Source organism: Oncorhynchus nerka, linkage group LG7 (genome assembly GCF_034236695.1).
Source record: "Oncorhynchus nerka isolate Pitt River linkage group LG7, Oner_Uvic_2.0, whole genome shotgun sequence".
Taxonomy (NCBI): domain Eukaryota; kingdom Metazoa; phylum Chordata; class Actinopteri; order Salmoniformes; family Salmonidae; genus Oncorhynchus; species Oncorhynchus nerka.
In genome coordinates this window covers 41604664-41631715 of record NC_088402.1, presented here as the reverse complement: position 1 = coordinate 41631715, position 27052 = coordinate 41604664, and the positions used below count along the sequence as shown (strand labels likewise).

At 46.2% G+C, this 27052-nt stretch overlaps 1 protein-coding gene across 1 annotated transcript in view; it reads left to right on the top strand.

The window, feature by feature from the left end:
* LOC135572643 (ephrin type-A receptor 7-like) overlaps window positions 1-27052 on the top strand; it is a 163931-nt gene that overhangs the window by 109073 nt on the left and 27806 nt on the right. Inside the window, exons 4-6 of the mRNA XM_065021066.1 lie at window positions 16775-16930; window positions 21203-21532; window positions 22699-22783. Of these exons, the coding sequence (XP_064877138.1) occupies window positions 16775-16930; window positions 21203-21532; window positions 22699-22783 (571 nt within the window). The remainder of the gene's footprint in view (window positions 1-16774; window positions 16931-21202; window positions 21533-22698; window positions 22784-27052) is intronic.

Below are 27052 nucleotides of genomic sequence, written 5' to 3'. Positions count from 1 at the left end.
CACTAATATGGAGTTGGTCCTCCCCTTTGCTGCTATAACAGCCTCCTCTCTTCTGGGAAGGTTTTCCACTAGATGTTGGAACATTGCTGTGGGGACTTGCTTCAATTCAGCCACGTGCATTAGTGAGGTCGGGCACTGATGTTGGGCGATTAGGACTGGCTTGCAGTCTGCGTTCCAATTCATCCTAAAGGTGTTCGATGGGGTTGAGGTCAGGGCTCTGTGCAGGCCAGTCACGTTCTTCCACACCAATCTCGACACACCATTTCTGTATGGACCTCGCTTTGTGCACGGGGGCATTGTCATGCTGAAACAGGAGAAGGCTTTCCCCAAACTGTTGCCACAAAGATGGAAGCACAGAATCATCTAGAATGTCATTCTAAGCTGTAGCATTAAGATTTCCCTTCACTGGAACTAAGGGGCCTAGTAATGAAAAACAGCCCATGACCATTATTCCTCCTCCACCAAACTTTACAGTTGGCACTATGCATTCAGGCAGGTAGCGTTCTCCTGGCATCCGCCAAACCCAGATTTGTCCGTCGGACTGCCAGATGGTGAAGCGCGAATGTGTATCCACTGCTCCAGAGTCCAATGGCGGTGAGCTTCACACTACTCCAGCCAACGCTTGGTATTGCGCATGGTGATCTTAGGCTTGTGTGCAGCTACTCGGCCATGGAAACCCATTTCATGAAGCTCCTGACAAACTGTTATTGTGCTGACGTTGCTTCCAGAGGCTGTTTGGGACTCAGTAGTGAGTGTTGTAACCGAGGACAAACTATTTTTACGGGCTTCACCACTCGCCGGTCCCGTTCTGTGAGCTTGTGTGGCCTACCACTTCGCGGCTGAGCCATTGTTGCTCCTAGATGTTTCCACTTCACAATAACAGCACTTACAGTTGATCGGGGCAGCTCTAGCAGGGCAGAAATTTGACAACCTGCCTTGTTGGAATGGTGGCATCCTATGACGGTGCCACGTTGACATCACTAAGATCTTCAGTAAGGCCCAATCTACTGCCAATGTTTGTCTATAGAGATTGTATGGTGGTGTGCTCGATTTTATACACCTGTCAGCAACGGGTGTGGCTGAAATGGCCGAATCCACTAATTTGATGGGGTGTAGTGTATGTTTGGAGAGTTGAATCGCAATGAAATCACAGTATCGAATCGCAATACATATAGAATTGTGAAAATCGCAATGCATATCGTATCGGCACCTAAGTATCATGATAATATAGTATCGTGAGGTCCCTGGCAATTCCCAGCCCTAATGAACACCAGATCTGACAAGACATATTATTCCCATTTGCCGAATGAGAGTTTGCTGATAAAACACAGTTTTTTCAGTGTAGTGTGAAATCATTTTTTTAAAGAGAGAAGGTTGTTTGAGCATAAGAGATGGTGTTATGTCATGTAGAGGAAAGAAATGAGAGCCTCCCCCTCCTCCCCTGTTTTATCCCTCCTCCTAGTCATCTCCTTTCCAACTCCCTCCAACTCCCCTCTGCCTCCCTCCAACTCCCCTCTGCCTCTCTGCCTCCCTCCAACTCCCCTCTGCCTCCCTCCAACTCCCTCCAACTCCCCTCTGCCTCCCTCCAACTCCCCTCTGCCTCCCTCCAACTCCCCTCTGCCTCCCTCCAACTCCCCTCTGCCTCCCTCCAACTCCCTCTCTCCACTAACTTTTTCCTGACATCCTTTTTTCTCGTCTCCTCTTTTCCCCTCCCTTTTTGTTGTTCTCTTTTTCTTAATCATTTGACTTTTCTGCGCACTCCTCCTGACGCCATCTTGTGTGTCTTAATTAAAACCCAGACAGGCTGCTAAGGAAGAAAAGGAAAAAAGAGAGAGGAAATTAATGAAAGAAGACTGTGTTAATTACACAACAAGGTCAGCGTAGTTTTACCCTCACAGCTTAATTGCAGCCCCTGATTACGTTTTGGGCCTCATCTTTTTTTATTCAAACAGCGGGCCTGACAAACCACAAGAATTACCACCGCTGAGTGCAATAGGGAGGGAGGGAGGGAGGGACCGAGCAAGGGCTCATTCATGATCGGGTGTTGCCATGCTGACAGGGGTGAGCAAAGTGTATGTTGGGGAGTCGGTTGGTGAAGTCTTAACGACACATTACACACAGCGTGAGTCGACTGTGTGCGCGTGATGGAGTGTGATACAACAATAAGCCATTAAACCCAGCGAGGGGCTACGGATGCAGACTGCTCTAAACTCATCTGTCTCTCTAATGGAGCGACTGTCCCTCATCAGACAGACAGGGTCACTCTTACACCCCCCCCGCTCACGACCGGCCTCCTACAGCCTCATCTATCCATCCATCCATTACACTGTTTCATGGATCTGAAAAGGGGGAATTGTTTTTAGTCCCTCCCTTGGGAACAACAGGGCCCACCGTGGGCGCCCCTGGTCCACCGTGGGCGCCCCTGGTCAACTTGCGCCCCTGGTCTACGTAGGTCAGAGGTCAGCTTTAGTGCACTCAGGGGAGAGGTAGCATCATGCTGACTGGAGAAGACCTCGGTCCACGTGTTCGCCTGGGCCCTGTCTGTGCTATTAGGCTTTTGACCTTTACTGTAAGAATTTGGGAAAGTGTCACTATTCGCGTCCTCTTCCTCTTCGAATCAATTTACCCCGGCCTGGAAATCTGTCCAATCAGGTTCAGAAGCTGACGTCTCCCGTTCTCATCATTGTCATGGAATCCATTTTGTCCGTGTTTTGGGCCATATCTGGGTCACCAGCTTAATGAAACTGGCCCGTTTGATATGAAATGTAGTAATGATTTTTTTGTTTTATCCGCTTCCTTCGAGCTCAATGTGAATCGGCCGCGTGGAAGCGTATCTGTTCGAACGGGGGTTGGTGCGCGAGAAAGCGAGACGGGGCGAGTGTGTCCGCACTCAACAAACACACACCCCTTTTCCATAATTCCCCAGCGTGAATGGAACCGACGTCATTTGCGTAGATGATTGAATATTCTGAGAGCGTGAATTCGGGGGGGGGGGGGAAGCCCGTCACAGCGTATTATGGCTGAGGGCTGAGGTCTGAGGTCTGAGGGGTTTTCACTTTTTCATCATTTCCTTTCCTCCGCATGTATTTTCTGTCAGGTCTTCCTCGGAGCAGACATTCCCCCCCCTACGACTCCCCTGTGTTTTGTCTTCGTATTGCTCAAGGCTGCACATGCTACATCTTCAGTACATGATGTGCAACGACAAGACCCAGTGGACGACGTTGAGAAATGGGGCGTCACTTAAAGCAACACGACGCGTTCCCAGTGTTCCTCTGTGAGACGAATCAGTGTGCCTTCTCCTTGCCCGGCCCATCTTCAATCTCAATCGCTAGCAGAAATAGTATTTTCAGTCAAGATATTTGACGGGCTGGAGCTAAAGCCACACACACACACACACACACATACAGGCAGGCAGGTGCATTCTCACACACACACACACACACACACACACACACACACACACACACACACACACACACAGGGCTACAGGGTTGTTTGGTGCTGCACGCTGTGCCCATCTTGCCCTCTGTGTCTCCTGTGAGGAGTGACAACTGTGTGAATGTGTGCTGGAGCGTGACGACGATGGTGATCATCAGTGGAATGAGATCACTCAGCCTTGGACACCACGGATGACTGCGGACACACACACACACACGACAGTGATACTGACCCAGCCCTCCTGCGGTGTCACCCCGTCTCTAGTACACACGTGCGTTAGAACACAGATGGACAGACACTTATCTCCAGTTTCCAGACTTCAGCAGTAAAATGGGAGGCTGGTTAGGCAGAGGGTTTGCACATGCTGATAATACATGTTCATTCTCTCGCATGTTGCGCAGGGGTGAATGGTGTCAAAGGTGTGGAATTGTTTGTGTGTGTGGCTGGGGGGGCTCGAGTGAGACGTGTGTGTTTGTACTCCCGTGTATGTGCATGAACGGCGCAAGCAGGTACAGTTAGTCAGCCACCAACTGTGCAAGTTCTCCCACTTAAGAAGTTGAGAGAGGCCTGTAATTTTCATCATAGGTACACTTCAACTATCACAGACAAAATGAGAAATAAAAATCCATAAAATCACATTTAATGAATTTACTTGCAAATTATGGTGGAAAATAAGTATTTGGTCACCTACAAACAAGCAAGATTTCTGGCTCTCACAGACCTGTAACTTCTTTAAGAGGCTCCTCTGTCCTTTAAGAGGCTCCTCCACAACCTCAAACAGTCACCCTCCAAACTCCACTATGGCCCGAGACCAAAGAGCTGTCGAAGGACACCAGAAACAAAATTGTAGACCTGCACCAGGCTGGGAAGACTGTATCTGCAATAGGTAAGCAGCTTGGTTTGAAGAAATCAACTGTGGGAGCAATTATTAGGAAATGGAAGACATACAAGACCACTGATAATCTCCCTCGATCTGGGGCTCCACGCAAGATCTCACCCCGTGGGGTCAAATCCTGCAGTGCCAGACGTGTCCCCCTGCTTAAGCCAGTACATGTCCAGGCCCGTCTGAAGTTTGCTAGAGAGCATTTGGATGATCCAGAAGAAGATTGGGAGAATGTCATATGGTCAGATGAAACCAAAATATAACTTTTTGGTAAAAACTCAACTCATCGTGTTTGGAGGACAAAGAATGCTGAGTTGCATCCAAAGAACACCATACCTACTGTGAAGCATGGGGGTGGAAACATCATGCTTTGGGACTGTTTTTCTGCAAAGGGACCAGGACAACTGATCCGTGTAAAGGAAAGAATGAATGGGCCCATGTATCGTGAGATTTTGAGTGAAAACCTCCTTCCATCAGCAAGGGCATTGAAGATGAAACGTGGCTGGGTCTATCAGCATGACAATGATCCCAAACACACTGCCCGGGCAACGAAGGAGTGGCTTCGTAAGAAGCATTTCAAGGTCCCGGAGTGGCCTAGCCAGTCTCCAGATCTCAACCCCATAGAAAATCTTTGGAGGGAGTTGAAAGTCCATGTTGCCCAGCAACAGCCCCAAAACATCACTGCTCTAGAGGAGATCTGCATGGAGGAATGGGCCAAAATACCAGCAACAGTGTGTGAAAACCTGGTGAAGACTTACAGAAAACGTTTGACCTCTGTCATTGCCAACAAAGGGTATATAACAAAGTATTGAGATAAACTTTTGTTATTGACCAAATACTTATTTTCCACCATAATTTGCAAATAAATTCATTAAAAATCCTAGAATGTGATTTTCTGGATTTTTTTTCTCATTTTGTCTGTCATAGTTGAAGTGTACCTATGATGAAAATTACAGGCCTCTCTCATCTTTCTAAGTGGGAGAACATGCACAATTGGTGGCTGACTAAATACTTTTTTGCCCCACTGTAGGTAGCGAGGGTGTGTGTGCGTTCGCCCGTGATCTGACCTGGTTGTGGACGTGAACAAATGGCTGGGCGGCCCGGGTGAAATGGCTGTCATCCCTCAGAGGGACACAAACACACCCGGGAGTTGTCATAGCCAATCCCTCCTCAGACACAAGGCTAGATAAGATGGAGGGAGAGGGAAGGACTGAGAAGGAGAGAAGACAGAGCAGGTGAATGAGGGAAAGATTGAATGACACACACACACACACACACTTTGACTCGGCCCAAAGACTGCATGGACCACTGGAATATGGTTAGATAAGAGCAGTAGATAACACTTATCAAATGAAAAGACGCTTCAGAAAGGGAGACGGAGAGATGGATTGGAAGATGAGGGAGGGAATGAATGGAGCGCGGTATGAAAGAAAGGCAGTCGTTTAGCTAAGAGGTGAGTCCAGAGGCCTGTTCCCACGAACATGGGGCTCTCGTGGTGTTCTCTAATCCAATGAAGGGACCGAGTTAGACAGAGGGAGAGGGGAGTAGAAGGAATGAACAGGACAAGCGATGGATGAATAGAACACTGAACGAGAGAGAGAGAGAGAGAGAGAGAGAGAGAGAGAGAGAGAGAGAGAGAGAGAGAGAGAGAGAGAGAGAGAGAGAGAGAGAGAGAGAGAGAGAGAGAGAGAGGCGTGACACAGAGCCATTCATTGAGCAGGGACGGCTGGGGCTGAGAGAGGGGCTGGGAGAGAGAGAGCGGGAGAGCGAGGGACTCACTCTTTAGGCCGAACTCCCCGGTAATTGTCTAGTGTGATTAGGACGGAGAGGGGGATGAGAGGAGCGGCGTAATATCCAGTAATTGAAGCCCTCTTCTGCCATTGTTCCAGCACACACCGATAAGCCCAGGGAGACGAGGGAGGGAGAAAGTGTGAGAGGCATTGAGCGGGGTTGTGAGAAAGGGAGGGAGGGAGTGGAGTCAAATGTGGCTTCAACATCAGACTTGCAACTTTTCTCAGTGTTTACACTAGCCTTGGATGTGGCATTGCCAAAGCCACAATTCTGCTTCATGCGTGACTTGAGCTATTGGCATACCGTAAATACCTTAGTATATAGACTAAGGTGTGCTTATTCTAAAAGCCTTTCATTTTAAATTTGGCTAACAGCTAAAACGCTGCCTACTGGTATTAAGGTAATTCTTGCAGGGTAATGTGGTGTGGGGGAGCCGTTGTCGTTACACAGTATCACTCAGAGGGGGGGGTATACGGTCAAAGAGAGATTTGATTCTAAATCGGTCCTCTTTTCACGACGCAGGCATCTCTCCTTGACCTAGTTTGTGTCTTCAAAGTAGTGTAAAGGAGGAGATGAGAGGTGGCAGGATGTGAGTTAGAGCGGGAGGAAGAGAGGAGGGGGGGGGGGGTGTTGACAAGGCAAGTATGAGTAGAGGGAGTATAAACGAGAGAGCGGAGGGAGAAAATAAAGCTTTGTAAACAGCGTCTCCCTTCAACGCCTGTGCGCGTGTCTTTCCACATCTCTCGGCAGCAGCCTTGGTCTTTGATTGTGACGTAAGGTGCCGTTTGTGTGGAGGACGCAACCGTTGTTTGCGTCGCTGCGGCTTTAGTTACTTGCTCTGTTGAGACGTTTGCTTGTTTTGTCTCTCTGTTTCACGGTTACAGGGACAGTTATGGAAACACTGGCATTAACCCACATGTTCCTTTTAAAAGGAGTGGTCCTGTAGCTCAGTTGGTAGTCCGTAGCGCTTGCAACGCCAGGATAGCGGGTTCGATTCCCGGGACCATCCAATGTCACAGGAAGGCAAAAAAGATAATCAAGGTCAATAACCACCCGAGCCACAACCTGTTCACCCCACTTCCACCCAGAAGGCGAGGTCAGTACAGGTGCATTACAGCTGGGACCGAGAGATTGGAAAACAGCTTCTATCTCAAGGCCATCAGATTGTTAAACAGTCACCACTAGCAAAGAGAGGCGGCTGCCTACCTACAGACTTGATATCATTGGCCACTTTAATAAATGGAATGCTAGTCACTTTAATAATGCCACTTTAAGGATGTTTACATATCTCGCAATACTCATCTCATATGTATATAATGTATCCTCTCTTCATAATATCTCTCTCTTCATTACTCAATGCCTAGGCTTACCTCCAATGTACTCACATCCTACCTTACCTTTGTCTGTACACTATGCCTTGAATCTATGCTATCGTGCCCAGAAACCTGCTCCTTTTACTCTCTGTTCTGAACGTGCTAGACGGCCAGTTCGTATAGTCTTTAGCCGTACCCTTATCCTACTTCTCCTCTGTTCCTCTGGTGATGTGGAGGTTAATCCAGGTCCTGCAGTGCCTAGCTCCACTCCCACCCCCCAGGTGCTCTCATTTGTTGACTTCTGTAAATGTAAAAGCCTTGGTTTCATGCATGTTAACATTAGAAGCCTACTCCCTAAGTTTGTTTTACTCACTGCTTTAGCACACTCTGCCAACCCAGATGTCTTAGCCGTGTCTGAATCCTGGCTTAGGAAAACCACCAAAAACCCTGAAATCTCCATTGCTAACTATAACGTAGAACTGCCAAAGGGGGCGGTGTTGCAATCTACTGCAAAGATAGCCTGCAGAGTTCTGTATTACTTTCTAAGTCTGTACCCAAACAATTTGAGCTTCTACTTCTAAAAATTCACCTTTCCAGAAACAAGTCTCTCACTGTTGCCGCTTGCTATAGACCTCCCTCTGCCCCCAGCTGTGCCCTCGATACTATATGTGAACTGATTGCTCCCCATCTATCTTCTGAGCTCGTGCTACTAGGTGACCTAAACTGGGACATGCTTAACACCCCGGCCATCCTACAAACTAAGCTTGATGCCCTCAATCTCACACAAATTATCAATGAACCTACCAGGTACAACCCCAAATCAGTAAACACGGCACCCTCATAGATGTCATCCTAACTAATTCGCCCTCCAAATACACCTCTGCTGTTTTCAATCAAGATCTCAGCGATCACTGCCTCATTGCCTGCATCCGTAATGAGTCTGCAACCAAACGACCACCCCTCATCACTATCAAACGCTCCCTGAAACACTTCTGCGAGCAGGCCTTTCTAATCGACCTGGCCGGGGTATCCTGGAATGACATTGACCTCATCCCGTCAGTAGATGATGCCTGGCTATTCTTTAAAAGTGCCTTCCTCACCATCTTAAATAAGCATGCCCCTCTCAAAAAATGTAGAATTAGGAATAGATATAGTCCTTGGTTCACGCCAGACCTGTCTGCCCTTGACCAGCACAAAAACATCCTGTGGCGTTCTGCATTAGCATCGAATAGCCCCCGTGATATGCAACTTTTCAGGGAAGTTAGGAACAAATATACACAGGCAGTTAGAAAAGCTAAGGCAAGCTTTTTCAAACAGAAATTTGCATCCTGTAGTACTAACTCAAAAAAGTTCTGGGTCACTGTAAAGTCCATGGAGAATAAGAGCACCTCCTCCCAGCTGCCCACTGCTCTGAGGCTAGGAAACATTGTCACCACCGATAAATCCACTATAATTGAGAATTTCAATAAGCATTTCTCTACGGCTGGCCATGCTTTCCACATGGCTACCCCTACCCCGGTCAACTGCCCGGCACCCTCCACAGCAACCCGCCAAAGCCCCCACCATTTCTCCTTTACCCAAATCCAGATAGCCGATGTTCTGAAAAGCTGCAAAATCTGGACCCCTACAAATCAGCCGGGCTAGACAATCTGGACACTCTCTTTCTAACATTATCTGCTGAAATTGTTGCAACCCCTATTACTAGCCTGTTCAACCTCTCTTTCGTATCATCTGAGATTCCCAAAGATTGGAAAGCTTCCGCGGTCATCCCCCTCTTCAAAGGGGGTGACACTCTAGACCCAAACTGCTACAGACCTATATCTATCCTACCCTGTCTTTCTAAGGTCTTCGAAAGCCAAGTTAACAAACAGATTACTGACCATTTCGAATCGCCCCATACCTTCTCCGCTATGCAATCTGGTTTCAGAGCTGGTCATGGGTGCACCTCAGCCACGCTCAAGGTTCTAAACGACATCATAACCGCCATCGATAAGAGACATTACTGTGCAGCCGTATTCATCGACCTGGCCAAGGCTTTCGACTCTGTCAATTACAACATTCTTATTGGTAGACTCGACAGCCTTGGTTTCTCAAATGACTGCCTCGCCTGGTTTACCAACTACTTCTCTGATAGAGTTCAGTGTGTCAAATCGGAGGGCCTGTTGTCTGGACCTCTGACAGTCTCTATGGGTGTGCCACAGTGTTCAATTCTCGGCCCGACTCTCTTTTCTGTATACATCAATGATGTTGCTCTTGCTGCTGGTGATTCTCTGATCCACCTCTACGCAGACAACACCATTATGTATACTTCTGGCCCCTCCTTGGACACTGTGTTAACAAACCTCCAGACGAGCTTCAATGACATACAACTCTCCTTCCGTGGCCTCTAACTGCTCTTAAATGCAAGTAAAACTAAATGCATGCTTTTCAATCGATCGCTGCCCGCACCTGCTCGCCCGTCCAGCATCACTACTCTGGACAGCTCTGACTTAGAATACGTAGACAACTACAAATACCTGGGTGTCTGGTTAGACTGTAAACTCTCCTTCCAGACTCACAATAAGCATCTCCAATCCAAAATTAAATTTAGAATCGGCTTCCTATATCGCAACAAAGCATCCTTCACTCATACTGCCAAACATACCCTCGTAAAACTGACCATCCTACCGATCCTCGACTTCGGTGATGTCATCTATAAAATAGCCTCCAACACTCTACTCAACAAACTGGATGCAGTCTATCACAGTGCCTTCCGTTTTGTCACCAAAGCCCCATTCCCTACCCACCATTGCGACCTGTACGCTCTCGTTGGTTGGCCCTCGCTTCATACTCGTCGCCAAACCCACTGGCTACAGGTTATCTACATGTCTCTGCTAGGTAAAGCCCCGCCTTATCTCAGCTCACTGGTCACCATAGCACCCACTCGTAGCACGCGCTCCAGAAGGTATATCTCACTGGTCACCCCCAAAGCCAATTCCTCCTTTGGTCGTCTTTCCTTCCAGTTCTCTGCTGCCCATGACTGGAACGAATTGCAAAAATTTCTGAAGCTGGAGACTCACATCTCCCTCACTAGCTTTAAGCACCAGCTGTCAGAGCAGTTTACAGATCACTGCACCTGTACTTAGCCTATCTGTCAACAGCCCATCTACCTACCTCATCCCCATACTGGTATTTATTTATTTTGCTCCTTTGCTCCCCAGTATCTCTACCTGCACATTCATCTTCTGCCGATCTACCATTCCAGTGTTTAATTGCTATATTGTAATTACTTCGCCACCATGGCCTATTTATTTCCTTAACTTACCTCATTTGCACTCACTGTATATAGACTTTTTGTTTTATTTTGTTCTACTGTATTGACTATGTTTTGTTTATTCCATGTGTAACTCTGTGTTGTTGTATGTGTCAAATTACTACTACTTTAAGGTGAAATAAAAATAAATTACAAATAAAATCCTTCATTATCTATCCTTTACTATCTATTGCATCTTAGCCGCTCTGTCACTGCTCATACTTACATATTATACTTATATATTCTCATTCCATTCCTGTTAAAGGAATTCTAAATTCCTCTGTATTATTTCCCAATCAGAATTCATTACTCTGTCAATGCATTCGAAGGGATTGTAAGACCCTATATATTTATAAGAAGAGACAGAGCCCCGGTCTTAAAAGTCAGGTAACAGCGTTTAATTCAAGAGAGTACTGACCCAAAATACAAAGAACATTACATCTTAAAGAGAAGATCAAAATGACGTCATCAGTTCTCACACTTTCTCCGATCCACAGTGTCTTCAGGTCTGGAGATTGTCTTCTACTCCCCTCATAAAACAAACATTCCAATCTGTCTAAAAGATATACTCTTCTCCACTAATGGAACATCAAAGAACATTCTAATCTGTCTGAAAAGATATACCATCCCTCTTCCTTAAACCCGCAAGGTACAGACAATTCGTTCATTTTGACTACATTTTCAGTCCTAGTTTAACTAAAAACCAATACATTTCATACCACAACATAATAGTATTAAAATAAATGGTTCTAATTTAAATGTATACATAATTAATCATTTCAACTATAATTTCCTCCAACAATTCCTTTACTAGATAGTGTGTATTAGGTTTTGTTGTGGAATTGTTAGATATTACCTGTTAGAATCTGCTGCACTGTCGGATCTAGAAGCATAAGCATTTCGCTACACTCGCAATAACATCTGCTAACCATGTGTATGTGACCAATACAATGGGATTTGATGTCAAATGTAAGCACGCATGACTGTCAGTGGCTTTGGATACAAGCGGACCGTACTAGACTACATTAGGTTGGGTTATGCATCGCTGCGATCATCGTTGTGCTACATCTAGCATGTCCCCTCCATTAGCAATAGGTGTTACTGTGATCAGTCATTCCTCCTCAGGACCTGTAAAACGGCCCTCTTCCTCCCTCTGGAATGGGGTTTTTATAATGTAGGTTAGCCCGTCTTTCATCCATTAGCATTAACAGCAGAGAGCCAGTGATCTGAATATGGGACCATAAATTATTGATTCCAGCACCCCCCCCCTTCCATCCACCCCTCCCTCCGCCTGCAAGACTAACCCTGACATTTGGATGTGAGACAGAGGGAGAGGGGGGGGGGTTGTGGTGTGTGTTCCCTGGGTGCGAGTGTGTGTTTAGCTTTCGGTGTCGGTGTGTGTGTTCTTAGCTGTTGTGTGTGTGCAAAGCAAACCTCTTTTAGCCTTAATAATATTCACAGAGAGAGAGAGACTCATTGTAAAGCTATTCACCTGCCTTTTTGTCGGCAGTCAAATAATGCTATTTAGTTTTGGTTTTGCGTTGTGAGAATGGGTGGCCACGTTCTGTCCAGCTTTCAGATTCGACATTGCAGTAGAAAACAGTCATGTGTATATATAGGCCTAGCTTGACAAATGTAAACTTTGACCTAGCTAACGGCTTGGAAAATGGTAACCAGTACGAGAGTATTGACAACAACGGGCATACAGTGGCGTGTGGGTGTGTGTTTGACCTGTCTAGCGCTCCCTCTGTGTGACTGCCTCCTCCGTAACATCCTGTTTGCCTCCACTATTGGCGTTGTAGATGCTGCTTAGCGTCTTTCTCTTCACCGTACAGTATTACACGTGGTATAGGTAGCCATCAGGCAGTTGGCAGAGCTCAGCGTTACATTGCTTGAGGATGTATATTACATGACCTGTCTCCCTTGATCATAGCGCACTGACTCTCTCTCTCTCTCTCTCTCTCTCTCTCTCTCTCTCTCTCTCTGTCTCTCGCTCTTTCTCTCGCTCTTTCTCTCTCTCGCGCGCTCTTTCTCTCTCTGCTTGAGCTGGGTACTATATGCTTGAGCTGGGTACTATATGCTTGAGCTGGGTACTATATGCTTGAGCTGGGTACTATATGCTTGAGCTGGGTACAATATGCTAGAGCTGGGTACTATATGCTTGAGCTGGGTACTATATGCTTGAGCTGGGTACTATATGCTTGATCTGGGTACTATATGCTTGAGCTGGGTACTATATGCTTGAGTTGGGTACTATATGCTTGAGCTGGGTACTATATGCTTGAGCTGGGTACTATATGCTTGAGCTGGGTACTATATGCTTGATCTGGGTACTATATGCTTGAGCTGGGTACTATATGCTTGATCTGGGTACTATATGCTTGATCTGGGTACTATATGCTTGATCTGGGTACTATATGCTTGAGCTGGGTACTATATGCTTGAGCTGGGTACTATATGCTTGATCTGGGTACTATATGCTTGAGCTGGGTACTATATGCTTGAGCTGGGTACTATATGCTTGATCTGGGTACTATATGCTTGAGCTGGGTACTATATGCTTGAGCTGGGCACTATATGCTTGAGGTGGGTACTATATGCTTGATCTGGGTACTATATGCTTGAGCTGGGTACTATATGCTTGATCTGGGTACTATATGCTTGAGCTGGGTACTATATGCTTGATCTGGGTACTATATGCTTGAGCTGGGTACCATATACTTGGCCCCTTTTCCCCTCACTCCCCCTCTTTCCTTTGATTTTCCCTTTTCTTAGTCTTTTAATATTTTTTAAATCTTTTTTAAAATCTCTCCTAGAGGAACTTGGCACGACCCATCGTTATGAATCCGTGTGTTGGGGGGGGGGGTAGACTTTACACGTCCCATTTAATCAAGCCTCTCGCACAAATTGATCAGTTGGGCAGCTGTCCTGGCCAAGCTGTCTGCACTCTCTCTCGTTCTCTCTTCCTCTTTCACTCGTCTGCTATTCATCTGAAACGCCATGGCACTCATCTAAATGTGGAGGGCAATGCAGCCACACAGTGAACACACTCCCAGATTGCCAACGTGGTTTCTGTCCAACCACCCCGTCCCTTTTTGGGTCTGTCTGAGAGAGCGCAGTCCAGCCAGCTTTGATTTGGGCCTTGGTTTAGAGCCCGGTACCAGCGAAGACGGTCACGTTTGTTATTTAGATACCACATACGGTAGGTACAGTCGTGGCCAAAAGTTTTGAGAATGACACAAATATTAATTTTCACAAAGTCTGCTGCCTCAGTTTGTATGATGGCAATTAGCATATACTCTAGAATGTTATGAGGAGTGATCAGATGATTTGTAATTAATTGCAAAGTCCCTCTTTGCCATGCAAATTAACTGAATCCCCCAAAAAACATTTCCACTGCATTTCAGCCCTGCCACAAAAGGACCAGCTGACATCATGTCAGTGATTCTCTCGTTAACACAGGCGTGAGTGTTGACAAGGACAAGGCTGGAGATCACTCTGTCATGCTGATTGAGTTCGAATAACAGACTGGAAGCTTCAAAAGGAGGGTGGTGCTTGGAATCATTGTTCTTCCTCATGGTTACCTGCAAGGAAACACGTGCCATCATCATTGCTTTGCACAAAAAGGGCTTCACAGGCAAGGATATTGCTGCCAGTAAGATTGCACCTAAATCAACCATTTATCGGATCATCAAGAACTTCAAGGAGAGCGGTTCAATTGTCGTGAAGAAAGCTTCAGGGCGCCCAAGAAAGTCCAGCAAGCGCCAGGACCATCTTCTAAAGTTGATTCAGCTTCGGGATCGGGGCACCACCAGTACAGAGCTTGAGACAAATACTTTTGGAGGATGGCCTGGTGTTAAAGAAGGGCAGCAAAGAAGCCACTTCTCTCCAGGAACAACATCAGGGACAGACTGATATTCTGCAAAAGGTACAGGGATTGGACTGCTAAGGACTGGGGTAAAGTCATTTTCTCTGATGAATCCCCTTTCCGATTGTTTGGGGAATCTGGAAAAAAGCTTGTCCGGAGAAGACAAGGTGAGTGCTACCATCAGTCCTGTGTCATGCCAACAGTAAAGCATCCTGAGACCATTCATGTGTGGGGTTGCTTCTCAGCCAAGGGAGTGGGATCACTCACAATTTTGCCTAAGAACACAGCCATGAATAAAGAATGGTACCAACACATCCTCCGAGAGCAACTTCACCCAACCATCCAGGAACAGTTTGGTGATGAACAATGCCTTTTCCAGCATTATGGAGCACCTTGCCATAAGGCAAAAGTGATAACTAAGTGGCTCGGGGAACAAAACATCGATATTTTGGGTCCATGGCCAGGAAACTCCCCAGACCTTAATCCCATTGAGAACTTGTGGTCAATCCTCAAGAGGAGGGTGGACAAACAAAACCCCAGAAATTCTGACAAACTCCAAGCATTGATTATGCAACAATGGGCTGCCGTCAGTCAGGATGTGGCCCAGAAGTTAATTGACAGCATGTCAGGGTGGATTGCAGAGGTCCTGAAAAAGAAGGGTCAACACTGCAAATATTGACCCTTTGACACTTATGAAATGCTTGTAATTATACTTCAGTATTCCATAGTAACATCTGACAAAAGTATCTAAAGACACTGAAGCAGCAAACTTTGTGGAAATGAATGTGTGTCATTCTCAAACCTTTTGGCCACGACTGTATACTGATAAAACGGGCACCACCGCCAAAAAGAAAGCATCTGCATCCAGCCATTTCAGAAGCTAGCTTTTTCTTCACACTCTGCAACACTGTAGCCAAAGAGTGGTTCCCTACAAAGCAAGCTGTTCTGTGTCGGTGTAATGGCCGACATTAGACAGACTATTACAAGGTTCTCACAGACACAGACACAGCCACGCCATACACACTCACTCACTATTTCACATCAGTCTCCGCTCAGGGAGTTTGAAGGGGCTAATCAGTGTGTGTGTGTGTGTGTGTGTGTGTGTGTGTGTGTTACACCCAAACCCACCATCTCTTCACCATTCACCCCATCATTATTGGCGTTACCCTCCACCCAGACACGGGAACGTCGTTGAGGCTGGGGCCGGTTGTCTTCACAGCCACACGCATGGATTATATAACCCCAGTGCAGTAGGAGAGGGAACAGCGGTGATGATGATGGTGATTGTAATGGGAAGAGAGGGCTTGCTTGAGGTTTTAATGTAGGAATGCTGTTGGGGACCCCCGTGACAGAGAGGGGAGCAGCGCTCAACTGATTTCACACACATTACCACCCGGAGCACTGGCACGGCAAGCGGAAAATGAACCCCAGTGAGAGAAAGTGGAAAAGTGTGTGTGTGTGTGTGTGTGTAGTCACTCTCTCTTCCTCTCTGTACCCTCAGCCCCAGAGGGAACAGAGTTGTGTAATAAGGAGTTTACCAGGATGACAGAATGAGTTGCAGAAGGAGAGGACGAGGGTCAAGTAGTGAAGCAGCTCGGTGCCTGAAGAGCGATTGGACAGCATGTGTTGGTTCTGTACTGACTAACTGGTCCAGTTCTATTGACCATATGTTAGGCTTAGAGGCTCCACGTCATGTGTTAGTTAGACGGACTTTTCTTCTAAATCAGTCCCTCTCTCTCTCTCTCTCTCTCTCTCTCTCTCTCTCTCTCTGTCTTTGTCTCAATTCAATTCAATTCAAGGGCTTTATTGGCATGGGAAACATGTGTTAACATTGCCAAAGCAAATGAGGTAGATAATATATAAAATGAATATATAAAGTGAAATAAACAATAAAAATTAACAGTAAACATTACACATACAGAAGTTTCAAAACAATAAAGACATTACAAATGTCATATTATATATATACAGTGTTTTAACAATGTACAATGTCTCTCTCTGTCTCTATCTCTCTCTCTCTGTCTCTCTCTCTGTCTCTCTCTCTCTGTCTCATAATTATCTTGAATGTACTTACCCCATGTCGCTAAACCATTATCAGTATTTTACAGCCGTTTTAAAACATACACTAACTGAAATAATAATAACGTGTAATGTGTTTTTAATGCATATTTGTTTCTCTGTGTTCTCAGCGTGTCCCCCTGGCTCGTACAAGATGTCTTCCAGACAGCAGGAGTGTTTTGCGTGCCCGGCCAACAGTGTGGCGGAGGAGGAAGGCTCGGTGGTGTGTGTGTGTGAGGAGGACCACTTCAGGACCCCTCTGGACAACCCCTCGGCCCCCTGCACCCGTAAGACACGCGCACCTGCCCCTACGTAACTCCTCGGCTGATTATATCCCTCTAGCACATCGCCTCGTCTCTAGCCATATCACCCTGTCACTCCTCTTTTCAGTCTCTCCCTCTATCCAACCTTTCCCTTCAGCCCCCCCCCCCACCTCCGAACCTCCTCACTTCAGTATTCCCTCTCCCTCTTAACCCATCCCTCCATCCATCAGGTAGCCCAATCCTGCTGTCCTTCACCCATTTTTATTAACTCTACCCCTCTACTATTTCCCTATTCCCTTCATACTTCACCCATCAATCCTCTTCTAAACCTGCCTCTTCCCTCACTTTAGTAACCGCAACACCTCCACCCTTCACCCCTCCCACACACACACATCCCCCCACCACACTAAATGCCAACACCTCCATCCTTCACCCCCCCACCACACTAAATGCCAAAACCTCCAACGAAGACGCACGTTCAAGTCCAGTTCCACACCGGCCCACCGGGGGCAGCAGCCATATTGATTCGAAGAACTAAGCCTCTGTAGTGTCGATGGTTAAATACACACACGCCACCTGATTTAATCCACCTAGAATGTTCTCTATAGTGCTACAGTATACCAGACAATAAAACACAGAGGTCAGCAAGGGACTGTATTCATTCTCGGGCGCCCGGATCAGCTCTAGCTTTTATAGCGCTGTAATTAGAAGGTTTAATCATGATATTGATTCCCGGTACTTTTATATCTACAAGGGGGCAGCCTGTGATAACATTTATAGCGCTGTAATTACCACATTAATTACAATATTGATTCAGTAATTGTGATCATCTCCTGATACCACCAAGCTATTGTGTGCTGGGAGGGAGACGGACAGAGGGAGAGACAGATGTAAGGAGAGTAGGAGTGGAACTTAAGAGTTGAGAGGGAGAGAGCGTATGGGAAAATAAGGGATATACAGGCCCAGCTGTGTGTACACGTATGTGCGTTCTCATGCGTTGCGCACGTGTGTTGTTGAATAAGTGAAGGTTTGCTGCACTCTGCGTGCTGATGAACACGTCACCCACCACAGCTGTGCCCTGCTTCTGGCTCCACGCCCCTTTTACCATGTTACGTAAACCTCACCGAGAGACACACACACACTCATTATCAGGATGGCGCCGGAAGGAATAGTGGACCTTTTACGGGCTTCTGACCAATTGTGTTATTTTGTGTATTTTTTGGGGGCGCTGATCGTAACTTTTTAGGGGTACATAATGTTTCTGCCATTGTTTCCTAAGACCTACAATAGCTTCTGGGCATCAAAAGCTATCACTAACGTTGATTTGGACGAGGACTTCTACTTCAATGAGTTGGGGGCGAGAGACATATTGATTATCGCGGATGAGGCCCAAATCCCCGACACTCGAAGGAGGAGACGGCGCTATAGAGGCCGGCGTGCGGGGATACCTGACGAGACTACGTTGGAGAGTGGCTGAATCGCCTCTCCCCTCCGTTCTGTTGGCGAACGTGCAATCACTGGAGACTAAACTGGATGAGCGCCGTTCGAGACTCCTATCAACGTGATCTGAAGAACTGTAATATCCTCTGTTTCTCCGCCTCGTGGCTGAACAAGGACATGTTAAATATAAATCTAGCTTGTTTTTCTGTACATCGGCTGGACAGAACGGCTGCATCGGGGGAAGGTTAATAACAACTGATGCGCAGCCTCTACTATTCAGAAATTCTCTAGGTTCTGCTCGCCTGAGTTAGAATTCCTTTCCTCCACACACAGAGACTCATACAATGCTCTCCCTCGCCCTCCATTTGGCAAATCTGACCATAACGCTATGCTCCCAATTCCTGCATACAAGCAAAAACTACCAGTACGTGTATTCGGAGCATGCCCTGACCAGCTGGCAAGTGTCTTCACTGACATTGTCAACCTCTACCTGACCCAGTCTGTAAAACCTACATGTTTCAAGCACACTAGAATAGTCCCTGTGACCGAGAACACTAAGGAAACCTGCCTAAATGACTACCGACCCGTAGCACTCACATCTGTAGACATGAAGTGCTTTGAAAGGCTGGTCATGGCTCACATCAACACCATTTCCCAGATACCCTAGACCCACTCAAATTTGCATACAGCCCCAACAGATCCACAGATGATGCAATCTCCATTGCACTCCTCACTGCCATTTCCCACCTGGACAAAAGGAACACTGATGTGAGAATGCCGATCATTGACTACAGCTCAGCCTTCAACACCATAGTGCCCACAAAGCTCATCAGCAAGCTAAGGATCCTGGGATTAAACACCTCCCTCTGCAACTGGATCCTGGACTTCCTGACGGACCGCCCCCCCCCCAAGTGGTATAGGCAGGCAACAACACAACCGCCTTGATGACTCTCAACACGGGGGCCCCAGAGGGGTTGGGTTAAATGCGGAAGACACATTTTGGTTGAATGCATTGTTGTGCAACTAACTAGGTATTCCCTTTTGCTTTCCTGAGGGGTGCGTGCTCAGTCCCTTCTTCTACTCCCTGTTCACTGCGTGGCTGCGCACGACTCCAACACCATCCCTACGTTTGCAGACGACACAATGGTGCTAGCCCTGATCGACGACAAGACAGCCTACAGGGAGGAGGTCAGAGACCTGGCAGTGTGGTGCCAGGTCAACAATCTCTCCCTCCAACGTCAGCAGGACAAAGACGCTGGTCAGGAGATGGAGGTCTGAGCACGCCCCCATCCACATCGACAGGGCTGTTGTGGAGCAGGTCGAGAGCTTCAAGTTCCTCTGTGTCCACATCACTAAGGAACTATCATGTTCCACACTAGAGGTTGACAAAGGTGTGAAAATTCCTTTCTGGCTTAGGGTGTATTGATAATAATTTCAGTAATGCAATATGCGACTGTGATATATGGTTGTCTTACCTATTTTTGTTAAATGCACTGACTGTAGTCCTAAGTCTCTCTGGATAAGAGCGTATTCTAAATGCCCCTCCCTGTCACCCCAGCACGTTAATCACCCCTCTCTATACAAACACATTCATTATTTATTACCACAGAGATACAGTACACACACACACACACACACACACACACACCACCACTACATTATTGATATCATTTAATGGACTAATACCTTTATGTTATGTTCATGTGTTTAAACATGCACAGTTACGGCACTGCGTCATACAAATGATTTGAGTTACGTAGTGCTAGGCCTGGGAAGGGAACATTCTATGTCCATGTGTGCATGACCGTCTACGTGACTGGTTGACCATTGTCAAAATGTAGCGAGGAGACGAAGAGAGGAAGCAGCGCAGGACTATTGAGATGCACCCCCGTCGTGTTTCACATTTGGTAAAGAGAGGGTTCTCGTTCCGCGAGCACGAACCACCCTTTTCTCTGGTGACTCGCGTTTGCCGTTTGTAAGCCGGGGCGTTTGTTCCAGCCAAGACTGTTGACACAAGGAATAGACGGTCCCTTCTCTCTGCACTCTCACACACGCGGCCGCGTACAGCGTACACCCGCGGCTGTCCACGTCACCATCACTGATCGGAAAGGCCTCTCTGTGTTTTTTTTTTTACCTCTCAATCCACCGTAAGATGAGGTGGTTAGTCGTTCAGGGACTGTCTCTAGAAATCCCGAGTGACGAAAGATGGTCTGCGAGCGGCAGTCGCTCACGTACGGCTCCTTTGTTCTGTTGTCGTCAACACACTCGTATTTCATCTCGACCAGGCAAGCTGTTTCCTTTGCTTTGGTTCTAGTCTTATTTCCTCTGTGTTTTCCCCCCACGGCTCCGTGCACCGTCCTCATCTCCATCCTATCAGAGTATTACACATGAATCCTGGCCAGCACAATCACAACATGTAACCAGCATAGTGTGGTGGAGAACACTCTGAGAATGGACGACAGGGTGAAGTGTCCTATGGTAATTGGTTGGCACTGGTTTTCATGGTGAACGTGCTGAGTTTTAATTTACTGAGCAATCGGGTCTTAATCAGTCCGTAGTCATTCAGTCAAACAGCCTTCTAAATGTACCGGAATCGTTCCCAGTCTGCTTCTGACTGTTACTTTGCTGCGCGGTATAACGCTGTTATCTTGGTCCGGTCGTTATTGTAAAAGAGAGCGTGTTCTCAATGACTATCCTGGTTAAATAAAGGCGGAATCAAATAATTGACACCTACTATAGCACTGTAGGTAGTAAGTACGTCAAACGCGTTCATACATCATACAGAGGCACTTAACATGAATCACGTGTATTTAACTACGAATGACATTTATATATCTATGTATTACTCCCTCCCAGGCCCCCCCTCTCCTCCCAAAGACTTAGTCTACACCCTCAAGCAGTCCACCCTGATCCTGGAGTGGGGTGCGCCAATGGACACGGGCGGCAGGGGGGACCTGACCTACAGCGTGGGCTGCCGCCGGTGCGTGGGGCTGCAGTGTGAGCCGTGCGGGGCCAGCGTGGGCTTTATGCCCCAGCAGAGCGGGGTGACCGAGCGCACGGTGACCGTGGTTAACCTCATGGCCAACTCCAACTACACGTTGACGGTCGAGGCCCTCAACGGAGTGTCGGAGCTCCTGCCCAACAAGAGGTTCTACACACAGGTCAATGTGTCAACTAGCGTGCCAGGTTAGTGGAAGCTGTGTTCACACACACACACACACACACACACCGAGGAACACACACACACACACACACACATCATCACACTGATTCTCGTACTTTAACCTCAAATCAGTAACACACCAAGGTATGAGAACAAAGGAGTGCCCAAAAACACATGATACACAGACTCTGAACTGATTACACACACACACACACACACACACACACCATCGGGCTCAGCGCCCCTCTCCTCTCGGCGCGAGCTAAAAGACTCCCATCATCACGGAAAGCCATCTCATTTTCATCAGCACCCTTCACAAAGCCATTAGCCAGAGGCTTTAGAAAAGCACTCAGCAAAGTGTTCCTGTCAACGGAGACACACACAACACACCCAGCAACCCCCCCCCCCCCCCTTATGATATGGAATTAGCTCGACTGTGGAGAGACCCAACCCCACCATCGACCCAGACGCCATACATTCTCTGCTACTTCTTTCTCCATCTACTTATTTGATGACTCTTGTTTTGTTCAACTTGTCTGAATTCGCCGGCTGATATTTCACAAACATCAACCTGCTGTGGGGGAAGAAAGAAAAAAAGACAAATGTAATGTTTCATTTGCATATGCAGAGAAGAGAGGTAACGAGAGCGTGTGTTGTGCTCTAATTGTTAATTAGTGGAAGCAAATGCAATGCATTATGAATGGAGTTTGTATTAATGCACATTTGGAAATGGAATGCCAGCACTTTGGAGGATCCACCGTTGGGGTTAAGTGACGTCAGGCAAACACACACACACACACACACACACACACACACACACACACACACAGGAGAGTTATCACGTCCAATGGAGTCATGATTTGGTAAAGGAGGAGGTACATTTTGGCAGGGTGTGTGCCTGTGAGCGTAAGCTTGTGAAAGTGTGTGTGTGTGTGTGTGTGTGTGTGTGTGTGTGTGTGTGTGTGTGTGCAAGAGTGTGGCTGAGGCTTAATCCAAGGGTCACAGAATGGCCTATTCCTTCATTCTTATGAACATTCACTCAATCAACTATATCAATTATAGTTCTACATACAAACAAAGGAAGCGGTTGGCAAGTGCACACACAAACACTTAACACAACACACACACACGAAGGGTTAAGAAGGGCCTCGGCCTGCAGGTCTCAGGGCCACCTTTTTTGCATTCTTAGATCGGAGTTTTGAGCTAAAGACCGAGTCGTCAATTCCAGGCAGTGTTCAGGAGGAGCACCTGAACACCTTAGCCTCTCACCTAACGTGAGCACTGAAGACGGAGGCCGCCGGCACTCCTCCCAAACGCTCCCGTCGCATCACTCTTCTGTACCACACACCTCCGACTACAGCAAGTCTTCTTATTCCTCTTTCTCTTCCTGTTTTCTACCTCCTTTTCGCTTTCAAATCTCTGAAGCTGAAGACGCACATCTCCCTCACTAGCTTTAAGCACCAGCTGTCAGAGCAGTTTACAGATCACTGCACCTGTACTTAGCCCATCTGTAATTAGCCCATCTATCTACCTCATCCCCATACTGGTATTTAGTTATTTATTTTGCTCCTTTGCACCCCAGTATCTCTACCTGCACATTCATCTTCTGCCGGTCTACCATTCCAGTGTTTAATTGCTATATTGTAATTACTTCGCCACCATGGCGTATTTATTTCCTTAACTTACCTCATTTGCACTCACTGTATACAGACTTTTTGTTTTCTTTTGTTCTACTGCATTATTGACTGTATGTTTTGTTTATTCCATGTGTAACTGTGTTGTTGTATGTGTCGAATTGCTACGCTTTATCTTGGCCAGGTCGCAGTTGCAAATGAGAACTTGTTCTCAACTAGCCTACCTGGTTAAATAAAGGTGAAATAAATCAAATGAATTTCCTTCTCTCCCATTATCTGTGCTGTTTTCTTTCTTTCTTTTCCCCCTCTCTCCTTCTCTCTGTCGCTTTCCCTCTCCGTTCTTTTCCCCATGTCATACACCCCCCCCCCCACCCCCTCTCTCTCCCTCTCTAACCAGCCCTACTAATTTAGACATAAATCTCCCTGGTCCAGAGAGTGGAACTAGGGCCTTTCTCATTGTGTGCTTCTGAGTGCTGCCTGCCTGGGGCCTTTATACATTAAGAAGGAGAGACTGCCAGTTTATGGCCTGTGCATATTTTAGGCTAATCCACTCTGTATAAAGCTGCTTCCACTAGTCCCCACCCAGCCAATGAACTACAAATCCTTCGCCTGCAAACTGCTGCACTCCCTTCAAGGTCACAGACGAACATTCTCGGGAAGCCATGTGTAGACTGTGGTGTTTTCTCTCTCTCTTTCTCTCTCTTTCAATTCAATTCAAGGGCTTTATTGGCATGGGGAACATGTGTTAACATTGCCAAAGCAAGCGAGGTAGACAACATACAAAGTGAATATATAAAGTGAAAAACAACCAAAATTAACAGTAAACATTACACATACAGAAGTTTCAAAACAGTAAAGACATTACAAATGTCATATTATATATATACAGTGTTTTAACAATGTACAAATGGTTAAAGGACAGAAGATAAAATAAATAAGCATAAATATGGGTTGTATTTACAATGGTGTTTGTTCTTCACTGGTTGCCCTTTTCTCGTGGCAACAGGTCACAAATCTTGCTGCTGTGATGGCACACTGTGGAATTTCACCCAGTAGATATGGGAGTTTTTCAAAATTGGATTTGTTTTTGAATTCTTTGTGGATCTGGGTAATCTGAGGGAAATATGTCTCTCTAATATGGTCATACATTGGGCAGGAGGTTAGGAAGTGCAGCTCAGTTTCCACCTCATTTTGTGGGCAGTGAGCACATAGCCTGTCTTCTCTTGAGAGCCATGTCTGCCTACGGCGGCCTTTCTCAATAGCAAGGCTATGCTCACTGAGTCTGTACATAGTCAAAGCTTTCCTTAATTTTGGGTCAGTCACAGTGGTCAGGTATTCTGCCGCTGTGTACTCTCTGTGTAGGGCCAAATAGCATTCTAGTTTGCTCTGTTTTTTTGTTAATTCTTTCCAATGTGTTAAGTAATTATCTTTTTGTTTTCTCATGATTTGGTTGGGTCTACTTTCTCTCTCTCTCTCTCTCTCTCTCTCTCTCTCTCTCTCTCTGTCTCTCTCTGTCTCTGTCTCTGTCTCTCTCTGTCTCTGTCTCTGTCTCTCTGTCTCTGTCTCTGTCTCTCTCTCTGTCTCTCTGTCTCTGTCTCTCTCTTTCTCTCTCTCTGTCTCTCTCTGTCTCTCTGTCTCTCTGTCTCTCTGTCTCTCTGTCTCTCTCTCTCTCTCTCTGTCTCTGTCTCTGTCTCTGTCTCTGTCTCTGTCTCTCTCTGTCTCGGTCTCTCTCTCTCTCTCTGTCTCTGTCTCTGTCTCTATCTCTGTCTCTGTCTCTGTCTCTGTCTCTCTCTCTCTCTCTGTCTCTCTCTGTCTCGGTCTCTCTCTCTCTCTCTGTCTCTCTCTTTCTGTCGCTCTCTCTCTCTGTCTCTCTCTCGGTCTCTCTCTCCCCCTCTCTCTCTTTCTGTCTCTGTCTCTCTGTCTCTGTCTCTCTCTGTCTCTGTCTCACTCTCTCTCTCCCTCTCTCTCTCTTTCTGTCTCTCTCTCTCTTTTCTCTCTCTCTCTCTCTCTCTCTCTCTCTCTGTCTCTCTCTCTCTCTTTCTCTGTCTCTCTGTCTCTCTCTCTCTCTCTCTCTGTGTCTCTCTCTCTCTCTCTCTCTGTCTCTCTCTCTGTCTCTCTCTCTCTCTCTCTCTCTCTCTCTCTCTCTGTCTCTCTCTCTCTCACTCTCTCTCTGTCTCTCTCTCTCTCTCTCTCTCTGTCTCTCTCTCTCTCTCTCTCTGTCTCTGTCTCTGTCTCTCTCTCTCTCTCTCTCTCTCTCTCTGTCTCTGTCTCTGTCTCTGTCTCTGTCTCTGTCTCTCTCTGTCTCGGTCTCTCTCTCTCTCTCTGTCTCTCTCTCTGTCTCTGTCTCTGTCTCTGTCTCTCTCTCTCTCTCTGTCTCTCTCTGTCTCGGTCTCTCTCTCTCTCTCTGTCTCTCTCTTTCTGTCGCTCTCTCTCTCTGTCTCTCTCTCGGTCTCTCTCTCGGTCTCTCTCTCTTTCTGTCTCTGTCTCTCTGTCTCTCTCTGTCTCTGTCTCACTCTCTCTCTCCCTCTCTCTCTCTTTCTGTCTCTCTCTCTCTTTCTCTCTCTCTCTCTCTCTCTCTCTCTCTCTCTGTCTCTCTCTCTCTCTTTCTCTGTCTCTCTGTCTCTCTCTCTCTCTTTCTCTGTCTCTCTCTGTCTCTGTCTCTCTCTCTGTCTCTCTCTCTCTTTCTCTGTCTCTCTCTCTCAAATTCAAATTCAAATTCAAATTCAAGCTGCTTTATTGGCATGAAAAACATTGTGTCAATATTGCCAAAGCAACAATGTATACAATATACCTTGTAACAAAATTATAAATGATAGCAAATAATAATATAAAATTGTATTAAATAATAATACAAAATTAAATACAAAAATAATAACAATAAAATGGTAACAGTCAATAGTAGAAATGTAATAAATATAAAATAAAATTATGGAAAATGAAACTATAACTAACTTATAACTAAATAACGGTCATCTTCTTCTTTATATCAGTACTACAACTACAATCATCATTACTACGACTACTACTACCATCACTAAACTGTTATCACTACCATTACCACCCATATTTGTAATGATAAACATTAATAATTATAGTAATAACAATAATAGTAATAATAAGTAAGTTACTGCTTACTATGCAGATGTTATTATTCCGTGTCCCTCAGGCTATGGCAGGAAAATACATATTTGGCTGCAAGAGGAGCCATTGCTCCTTCGCCCATGAGTATTCTTAGTTTTTCCCCTGGGTTCAATTTGTAAAAATTTGGAATATATGTAGTCATTTCTGTGAATAATGAATCTCTTTGTGAGGAATATTTATCACAGTAGGAGAAAGTGCATCTCTGTCTCTACCTCCCCTGTCATGCAGTGACCACATACACGCTCCTCTTTGGGTAGCCATGTCTTTTTATGTCTGCCGGTTTCTATTGCCAATCGGTGATCACTCAGCCTGTACATGGTAAGGATCTGTCTCTGCTTCGTATCTCTGACAGAGTAGAGATAATCAGCCCATTCATAATCTCTGTTTAGGGTCAGATAGCAATTTAGTCGGCTTTGGGATTTTGTTTCGTTTTTCCAGTATTGTAAATATGATTCCTTTGATTGGTTCATGATTTTGCTTATTGGAATTCTTTCTTTTGAAGCAGTGCTGGTGTCAGCTTGGTTGGTGAGGTCCAACACAAGCTGACTGAGAGGGCTCGTTTCTGGGCTCAGCTCTGGGGTTTGAAGTGCTTTAAATTGCAGACTCGAATTTGGACTTGAATTTAGATGTAGCCAAAATTTTAATGATCTTTTCTTTATTTTCATTATTACTGGAAAACGGCCCAATTCTGCCCTACATGCATTAGTTGGTGTATTTCTCTGGACTTGTAGGATTTTCCGACAGAATTCTGCATGTAGGGCTTCAATT